The following is a 10,764-nucleotide window of genomic DNA, read 5'->3' on the forward strand; positions in this document are numbered from 1 at the left end:
AAAAAAGTGTTTAAGTTCGCATTAATCTCTGAATTGGTGTTAATGTCATTTGCAATCTGTCTGTAAACTCCACAAATCACAAAATGTGAACAGTAACGTGCCCTTGACACACTCATTGACTACACCACTACCTCTACATCATGTGTGTAATATAAATGAATGATATCTCAGTGAAAAAACTAAATAACTAAAAAGGGCCGAAGCTAAAAGCAGATAATGCTGCATTATTAACAACATCTGCCAAGTGAATTTCATAAAAATATATCCATCCATCCATTTTCTTAACCCCAGGGAAGCTGGGATCTATCCCAGCTGTCATTAGAGCTAAAGGAAGGGTACACCCTGGACAGATCGGTAGTCTGTCGTGAGGCTGACACGCAGGGAGACAGAAAACCATTAACGCTCATACTCATGGAGTGCGAGAGGAAGCCGGAGTTCCCGGAGACAGCCCATACATAGGCAGGGAGAACATGCAACCTTCCCAAAGTAGCTTAGTAAAGTAAAGTAAAGTAAGCTTGTGGATTCAAACCCAGTACACCCTAGATGTGAGGCAACAGTGCACAGCACCACAGGACTGTCTATAATGTTAAAAAAAAATACACATATTTTAATAAGCTATATTACTCAATTATAGTCCAAATGATGTAATTTATCCCCAAATCAGCTATTAAACCAAAGGCTCTATTTTCAGGAGATTGAGTAAAATAGTGCAAACAAGTTGTGTGCCAGCCACGAGATTAAATTTTAAATCAGTTCAGACTAATATAAACTTACATAGCAAAAAAAGAAAGCTCTCTGCATTTACTACATTTCTGCTAAGAAGCGACTTGAATGTTTTTTCATTTATTTATTTATTGATAGGACAATGTTACGATTTTAATCAACTTTTAATCAAAAGGAATTTGCAAATTTATTTTAGGCAAGATCTGGCTTGGCTTGAAAGTTGTTTGCATGAGTAAGAGGCAATGAGCTTTGAGCCCAGAGGACATGTCTATCACTGTGCGAATTTGCTGAGTTGTTGATAAAGCGTTTCTCCCGAAGACATGTAAGGTTGTGACTCATTCAAAGAGAAGATCAAAAGACTTTTATTCGGGGTGACATAATTCAGGAAAGAGACAGATTGGATTTTTTCCACTCATTCCAGAGATTAGTTGTGATGTCAGAGACACAGATCCAACGGATTTAATCAGTTAGTTATTCAACCCGTCTCTGAACAGGTGTGCCTGTTATCAAATATGCAGCCTTTTACTTGTGCCAGATTCCCTGATTTATAGAAAGAATAATTGGCCTTGAAGCATAACAATGACGACCTGGAGAGACAATTCAATGAAAGAGGCGGAAAGGGGAGACTGCCTCTCATCCATACTCCTGTTCTGATGACATAATGATATTTATATCCAAACTATGCCTGAAAAACAGACTGATTTAATTTAAGTATCGCTGCAGTGAAACACTGACGCTGTAACCTTAAGTCATTTTTCAAATCATGTGCAAGACTCACATAATTTGTAATCAAGCCCAGAGAAAACCAAGAGAGATTTCAACAAAACATCATAAAATCTGCAGTTTTACATGCCAGCAGGGATGCATCGGGCCTGCCTTATTTCGCACAAGGTATATTTAAGATAATTACTTATTAGGCTTGTGGCAGAAACCATGCAATGCCAAATGAAGTGAGCAGCGGTTGTGGTCTACTGCTTGAGCATTGCATGAGCTTCATTTTATCTAATCACCCAATTTTCACAGGACAGGAGTTAATCTGTACAGCTGTCCACTCACTTGGTTTTCACCGTCAGAAACCTCTACTGGAGACATGCAGACACATTTCAAACTCGGCATTGATAGGGCAGGATATGACATATATATATAACTAAATAAGCCTGTAGTTATGCGTTCAGGCAGTTTACATGCGTGGATTCCCGATTAGAGCAGATCTCTCCAAACAGCTGTGGGAAGCTCACTACCCCCAGGTAGTCAGTCAGGAGCGTTTTGGAAATCAAGTAGCTCACATCATTTGTATAAAGTTAACTTCAGTGAGTGAAAATCACAGCAGGTACTTTGTGAGTGACAGGTGGTTGAAAAGCTGGAACCGATTAGTTGGACGTGGTGCAGTCGCAGTAGAGTACCCCTGCAGCATTAAAACGATTTAGCGTCTTAAATGAGTTGCAATAGGACTGCTAAGTATTTTTAACTTTTCCTCTCAGATATAAACACTTAACACAGACGCGTTTACTATTATTATTTTATTTTGTAAAAGTCGCTGCATATTCCTGATCATTTCGGATGCTGTAACCGGCAGGTCGTGAGCCAGTAACTCAGTCCACCCTTACCTGGGATCTCCTGATGGGGAACATGTGAGAAGCCAAAGCCTTTCGCGATGGAAGCCTCCCTCACCTCGCTGCAATTCCTCGCTTTAAATTCGGCTCTTGCCGCAACAGACAGCACAGAAAAAGTGCAAATGATGGTCTCCAGTCTGAGCATCGTTCACTTCTGTACAGATCCCTCACTGTTTAGGTACTCTGCAGTGTCCCGCTTGCTGGCAAAACTCCCCCCTCCTGCAGCAGATTCGCAGGTAGACTACTTAATGACTGGTCGTTTTTGGTGGTTGAAACTCAACTATAGTCTATAAACACATCCCCCAAAGCACAACGGGTTTGTATCGCCACCGAGTTCAGTTGAAAGTCCCTCGGCGCAGTAGAAAAGAAAGCTGTGAGCGTAAAGGTGCCACATGAATCCAAGGAGCGCGTTTCCCGGCTTGTTGACTCAACTTCGCTCAGCAAAGAAAGCCCATTGTAGCTGCGTTGAAGTGGAAATGCTCTGTGGAGGAGAGCGCTGTGTGTTCAGATGCACCGGCAGGGCAAAAGCGGGACACAAAACGTGGAGTGGAATCGAGCCTCATCCAGTGTAGCAGGTCGGCACCTGCATATGAGATACAACCTGGTAGAAAGTAACAAATACATAAAACATCCTGTAGGTGCTATTGGATTAAAAATGGGAGGATATGGAGCCGCCTTTAAAATTGAATCGCTGCCATAAATGCCTGTGGGTATATCCCATTGTTTTCCGTGAGTGTGAATTATAAAATGCAGTCTGTTACACTTGGATTTTTTTTCTAATATCTGCAACTTAACAAACCTTTACTTGGCCTGCACGTTTATGCTCCACTGGGGAGGTGGCGATTCTGCTGAGCTTAGAAAATGCAAATGTTGATATTTTTTCACTACATTCATCTGATACAGAAGCAAATTATCAGGTTCTGTAGTATCAAACTGTATAAGTCACGAATGTAAAGCATTTGATTAAGACCAGAAGGCAAGCTTTCACAGTTTTATTGATTTTGGAAGAGCTTAATCCCTGGGTAGATCAACAGCGGATTAACATGGCTCCCATCACTATGCAAAGGATTCCAGTGGGATGGGTTACCACATTTCGAAAGTTCTTTAAAAGTGACACCGGCTTGTTTCAGATGGTAGCACTGGAAGATCTTCAATTAAATATCCAAATCCAAGGGGTTCAGGTTTAAGGGCAACACTGAGGCATGTTCTGCTTTACTGATTAAAGTGCCTGTATTCTGGCTTTATGAGGCCACATTCAGTTTCCCACATGAAAGACAGTCATTATTTTTTAGAATTCTTAATGTATGTTCATGTCGATCATGTCCTTTGAGAGGTTCCAAGAAGTTGCATAATGAAAACACTACTAATCACAGCACCAAAATACACTTGTACTCCCTTTTATGTTTGCAACTGGTCAAACACTATTCCCCAAAAACAAATGTAGTCCCCCTGTTTTGACATTCAGTAAAGGGATGATAGAATTAGTCGTTAGTCTCTTCATCCTTTAGTGGTTCCTTTCATGAATTCCTTGCTCTACTTTTATAGTGAGACATTTTGACCTGGACATGTCACACTTTAATGTATCCAACTTTGAAACCCAGGGAATGATTTCATCCAGATGAATAATTTTAATATAATAAAGAATTAATCACAGCCAAGATTGCTTTCAAGTTTCCTAACTACATAGTAATATGCTGCTCTAACTTACCACAGTTATTCTGGGATTTCAAGGCATCCCCAAACCAGCCAGTGATGTAGAGTAGTAAACATGATGTCATAAAAGCATTAAAATATGGACCCAAAAGCTTGGACATGGGACGAGGCAGACTGCAAGTGAAAAGTGAGCCATTTATTCTGGTTAATCAGAGTTCATAGGTAAAACAAAACTGAAACACTGTCTGGGGAAACAACAAAACATAAAGTTAGCCAAAGTTCTGCTTTAAATAGAAACATGAGGTAATCCAGGATATGGGAAACACCCAGGTACAGAGCTGAATCTAATCAGACATTATCAAGACAAGGGAAGCAAAAGTAAATACAAGGCACATGGGACAAGAGCTACCAAAACAAACAGGAAGTAACGACACAGAAAAACGCCTACCACAGAGACTAAGACTTAATAACAGTAAACGGGGATACAGGAGAGGTCAAATAAACTGAAAACTCATGGACATGGACTCATGGGAAAAAAAACCCACAAAAGATAACCTAAAATACAAAATTCAAAGATATACAAACTTTAAAAAACTCCAAACACTACGTCAGAGACCCAAGAACATGAAGTGCAGTAGCATTTAACTTTATTATCTTGTCAAAATCACAGAACCTACTTGTCGAAACAATAAACACTTCAGCCGTCAAGGTGACTAAAGTATAACTTTGGCATACTGTCACACTAACGGTTCAGAACAAAACAAACAGAACTTAATAGAAGAGAAACACTGAGTGCTGTGACACCGACAGTGCTTATTATGAGAACATTAGAAGGTGAAGAAAGGCATAGTAACAACCTCTTAAGTCTCGCAACCAAGAGACAAAAACACACATCACACATACACAGGTGAGTTCAGTGTTTGAACTGCAGCTAAGATATTGTCTCATAAGCTGCTGCTAATAAGTAACACTAACACCTGGTGCAAGCTAAAGTGAGAGGCTTAGACATTTTCTCTGCCTCTGACAGCTGCACGTACAGCACCTTGGAGAGCACCACATATTCACCTCTTACCTTGGCCATCACATTTGTTTTCCTTTTAATATGGCGATTACACAACATTATTACAGGACTTTTCATCGTGTCCTATCCCACCTCCAAATTAAAGCTTTTATTTAAAAGCATTAACTTTTATTTATTTATTTTAAGGCGCCATTCATAAACAATTAACTAACAAATGAAGAGATTGTGCACCTGTCTCCATCTGTTCCACCAGTACACATTCATTCTAACCTGCACAGTGTGAATCAACTGATGATCAATCTTTCAGTTAAAATGGTAAGTAATAAAGATGCTCTTGTAACCAGTGGGGACTGGCTGGGATGATGATGGTTTATGTGAGTTTGTGTATTGTTTAATTATGTTTTGTGTACTTTTCTGTTCACTTTATGGTAGCTGGGATAGTATTGTTAAGACCTGTGAATTGACTTTTTATTTTCACTTGTTACAATCTTTAATTAGCTCTGTCAATACTGCACAGTTTCTAAGATAAGAAAACTGAAATAAATCAACACCATTAGGTAAAGAAGATAAGCTAAGGTAAGATTGGAACAAAAAAGGGCTGACTGTAATAAAAGTCTAGAAACTGACAAGTGATTTTTTCCCCCCTAGAGAAGCACTGAGGGGTTTATGTTTTTGAATGGAAATTGATATGGAGAATGCAGATAAACTATCAAATGCACATTACATAATATCTGACCTACCTGCAAGTCACGACAACAAAAAAATATGAATTTTAATATGAGTTAAATTGTTCTACCTGCCCTACATCCTAATGCACTCGGATTTCTCCCCAATATCGACTCAGGCTCTGTTCACATTCCTCATACAGATGAGAAAATCCATGTTTATTCTCTGTTAAAAAAAAACAAAAAAACAAGGCGGTACAATAAGAAGTGCGGGGATCCCAGAGCTGATGCCTTGAATCAAAACAGCCTGACTGTTGTTTTTGGCTGTGTCCACAAATTTTCACAAACGTGAAAGGGGGTAAGGAACAGCTTATATGAATTTGATATCAAATATGTGGCAAGCACAGCGAACGCTTCACTTAATCTCAGGAAGATGAATGCAGATTTCTGTCAATGTGTCGGACTAAATGACTCATTGGCACGACCACAATGTACAAGCTAGATGTACATCTTCTCCAAATCCTCAATACATGAGGAAAAGCAACAATATCTCTATGATCCCTCAATTATTCTAGTTGGATAAAAACACTGCATTGTGCTGAAATTTGCTGTCGCGTCCAAGGTTCAACCAATATAAATCTTCTTTCATGCACGTTTAGTGTAGGCTTTCCTGATAGGTTGTGTAGTGTAATTCAGAAACCTTTTTTTATTCTGGCAATATAAAGACTTTGTTCCAAAATCATCTCAAAACACAGCAAAGAAATATGTTAATTGGTACATCCCTAAAATCTCTGGTACAGGATTTTGTGTCATAAATAAATGTGTTTATGTTTTAAAATTCTGGGACGAATATCCACAAATTACATAACAGCAAGAAGTCACTTTACAACATAATGCAATCAGGAAATATGAAATGTATGTTCAAGGATTTCAGAACTATTTACCATCCTTCTGTTCGACGTGAATAAGCTTACAATCAGTTTCTGTAGAAGACCTAAAAATATGGCCTCAGATTTGAATCAAACACAAAGTAGATAACTACCAGACAAAGCTTTTAAAAATACAATCGTGTGTCTCATCTGTCCTTATTCTGAAAAGAGTATAATAATAATAATAATTATTATTATTATTAGAAAAGAGTATACACAAACATTTGTTTAAATCATGTAATTTAAATTTCCATCAGTGGTAGAAAGTCTAAAAATTATTAAGAAATATTAAGGTACAAGACCATGATTCAGTTGTTTGAAGTTGTAGAAGCACTTTTAGCTTCACTAACAAGAAGCAGTCGTTTTCTGTATGACTGCATTAGTCTCTCAGCTTTACAATGTTGCTTCAGTTTGTGTACATTCATTTATGCGCAGCACTCCTTAGGTCTTGCCACAGCATTTCAATTGGATTGAGGTCTGGACTTGGTCATCTGGACCATTCAGGTGTGAGTTATAATCTCCCGATCAGAGGGCATCCCAGCAAATTCACCTCAAGGTCAGAACATGCAGTGCTGAGAGAAACTGCAAAAACTGCCAAGAGCTACATCTCCGACTATACAGGCCTCAGTTAGCATGTTAAATGTTTAAGTTCATGACATTCTGAAACAATGTTCACTGGAAAGTGCCTTGTTTGAGTTGGGCTTTTGGACCGGGCTACTTCGACACCTTAATTCTTTGCTTTTTTAATCATTCTCTCGTTGATTTGCGGGGGTGCTTGGGATCATTGTCATGATGTAGCTCTTAGGTTTCTTGCAGTCTCTCTGAGGATTGCAGGTTCTCAGCTTGAAGTGAAATTGCTGGGATGTCCTCTGATTGGAATATTGTGGCACTGTGTTAACATATACCTGAATACTCCAGATGACCAAACGGCAAAACCTCCACCACCTGATGATCAGTTAATGATGTGCATTTGATTAGCAGCATGTGGCTGCTACTTTTTCACATGCCTTTATAGTTAGGTCACATTTTCCACAATTTTGTGTACAAGAAGTGTATTTCAAACTTTAAAAAAAATGCATAGCGGCTAAAATGAATATTTTCTCTCTTTCTTTCAATACCACTGTTGATTTGAACACGGACTGAATTAAAATAGTAAGCATTACACTGGTGACAATTTGCCACAAGCCATTTTTTATGAAAATTTAAAAGAAAGACCAGAAATTGCTAATTAAATAATAACGCTGTCATGGGTTAATACTAAATAGGCAACTAATTATACTCTTTTCTACATGTCATTTAGCCAGAGAAAAAAAACATCATCAGAAACAGTAGTCAAAGCGAAGTCAAACTCGCGATGTTTGTACAGGTTACATAAACGACTGTTCATGCTATAATGCATAGCATGGTTAATGGCTGACAACTCTCATTCACATTTCAAACTCAGAGTTTCTGTTCAGCATTCAGTTTAATATAATCATACTGCCATGTGGCTGCTATAGTAGTATAATCATCTTGTAGCTAATACAGTGCAAATATTGAGATAAATTGCGCTTATCATACACAGCAGACAATAGAGCATAAACAGAGATTGTTTCCAGAGAAAGATTTACAGCTTGGTTGCATAGCCAAGACATGAAGCTTAATTGTAGCCTATAATAACTAAAAACAAACAAGCAAACAAACAAAAAAACCCAACTAAGGAAAAAAAATACCAGTATAATTTTTGGCACATTTCTGATTAGCAGACACTAGTAGCACAACATGTCCTGCAGTAAAACTGAAATAAAGGGCTGTTTTTCATTGCTGAATTTCAACCTTATGACATTTTATCAATGAATCACAATGGCATTGTGAAATTGCTATTACTTTAAAAGTGTGTTTAATATTGATTTATCACACTGACATTCCTGCTATTCATTAATTCCCTCTCTTTTTTTGTATATTGAAGGTCGTGTACTCATCGATGTCATTTTAACTCATTAAGTGAATTGACCTCTCACACAATGGTGTGAAAAGGATGGGTTATGAATTCTTTTCCTTTAAAAAAAACTGTCTTGCACATTCTTTTACTCCATTTCCTGGCATTTTTCATACCAGACTAAATTCTGAACTGAAAAATGGACTTTCACACAATGCATCCATCCGTGGTCTAATATAGATAAGATAAATCTCTTTTCTTAATGCTCTCATCATAGCAAGAATTCAAACAGCACACCTTTTTAGAGTCATATGATAAACGCAGTTATTACAAATATGTGGTTTCTTGAGATGAAGACATAATGTAGCTAATGAGACATTTTCATCTCTGAGAGATGATTATTAAGTGACAACAAAGCAACGCAACTGTCGGAATGACGTGTTAAAAAGTGTCATTCTTTATCTTACAATAAACTTTATATGCTCTTTTGGAGGACAATAAACAGTAAATTTCAAAATCTATTTTTTTCTTCACAGTGACAGAAAAAATCACAAGCTAAACCCAATTTACTTCAAACTGAGTGTCTCTGAAGAGTCAGTTATAAACCACCTTCTTTCAAGTATTTTCTGCAGTGAACATCTCAACCTTTCAAACCACTCCACACTCCTTACTGGGACAACCTACAGGGAAATAAGTGCATATGAGAAAGCAAAGTGTTTTGGGCATTTCCTCTTGTGTCTATCTCCCAGCTGCATGTTTTTTTTAAACACTGAAAATGTGGAATGTTTTATAGGATAAGCAGTTTGGAAATCTCTGTGCCTTCAACCATTGTGTCCCTATTCATATTTCTCAGAGATGTGAATATGGTCTCTTGCATGAATTGTCTGGAGCTATGGGGAGACATGGCATCTCCTGCTGCACTGAACAGATGCTCAGAAGACAGAAACTTTTAATCCACTCCCAGTGAAACAAGCTGCCATGTTTGGGTAAGTGAGGTTGCTAGGACACCCGCTGAGAGAAAGATAAACAAATGCTGGCTGCTTCACAGCTAAATTAGCATTTGAAATAATTAGAAGGTTCATCTAGGTCTACCTATTCAGCACATGACTCTCGATTCTCCGCTGGAATCGGGCACAATTCCAGGTGAGATTGATTCAGTTTTATCACTCACAGAGCTCTTTGTAAATTACTTTTGCTTGGACATTCACTGAAGAACACTACACTCTGAGCAGTCTTATTGGGACATAAAGCTCAGGGTTACTGAGATTTAGGAATAACTTACAAATTGTTAAAAACTTAATAACTAAGATAAATATTTGAATTGCCTAATTAAACTACTAAGCTAGTATATGTATTTGAATTATTTGTTTGTATTACTATTTGATTGAACAATTAAATCTTCTACAGGTTTCCATATATTTCCTCAGGTGTGTCACTGGAGATTAGCCTGAAAAAATGCAAGGCAGTAAAATAAAAGTTGTGTTCTACAATAACACTGCACATCCCCCCCCCCCCCCCCCCCAAAAGCAGTTTGTACAACAAATTTTTTTCATTAGATTCAAGCTAATATTTAATTAATTTCCTATTTTTAAAACAAATTCTTGTTACATTTATGTTTAACTGATAAACAGAGATCACATGTAGTTTATGATTTTGTTCATTTTCCAATTTGTGGAAAATGTTTAATGAAAATCAAAATACATGATCTCAGATGTCTTTTTTACTAACTCTAGCAGATCACACTGACTTTTCTTCTGCTTGGATTATGTAACTCCTTTACATACAACTAGGTAGTTAGATGAGAAGATAAGTAGCTATAGTTAATACATTTACTCTCCAACAGTGAAGGCTATTGAAGTCAACTTAACCATCCACCATAATAAAGCTACAATTTCAGGTATAATGTACAATGAAGGGAAAGTGTGTGTGTCAAAAGATTCTAACCCACTTGTGAGTTTAATCAGAAAAATGCAGAGTCATCTGTGCAACTCACAGCTCCTGACATTTTACAGTGGACACATAAAACATGTGAAATCATATGACAGCTTAAGGTACAGTCAAAATACAGATCCTAAATAAAGCTCAGCAAGCAGCTGAAATGATGTGATGAAAGGAGTTTCACTGTAAGCACTGAATCAAGGTGAAGTGTGTAAGTGAAGCATTTATCTTGTCAATTGAAAAGTAAGAGATGAAAGCAGCAGTAATTTAAAAATACATGTAAGTGATATGTAAAGAACATTAA

General features: G+C 37.6%; 1 protein-coding gene across 2 annotated transcripts in view; it reads right to left on the reverse strand.

The window, feature by feature from the left end:
• Positions 1 to 2,889, reverse strand: part of gpc6b (glypican 6b) — a 79,916-nt gene extending 77,027 nt beyond the window's left edge. For both annotated transcript variants that reach the window (XM_084907973.1, XM_084907972.1), the window contains exon 1: positions 2,331 to 2,889. In XM_084907973.1, coding sequence (XP_084764099.1) covers positions 2,331 to 2,481 — 151 coding nt within the window. In that variant the 5' untranslated portion in view covers positions 2,482 to 2,889. The remainder of the gene's footprint in view (positions 1 to 2,330) is intronic.
• Between the last annotated feature and the right edge of the window lie 7,875 nt (positions 2,890 to 10,764).

The sequence above is a fragment of the Perissodus microlepis genome, chromosome 16 (assembly GCF_051167445.1).
Source record: "Perissodus microlepis isolate ML-2025 ecotype Zambia chromosome 16, ASM5116744v1, whole genome shotgun sequence".
In the NCBI taxonomy this organism is placed as follows: domain Eukaryota; kingdom Metazoa; phylum Chordata; class Actinopteri; order Cichliformes; family Cichlidae; genus Perissodus; species Perissodus microlepis.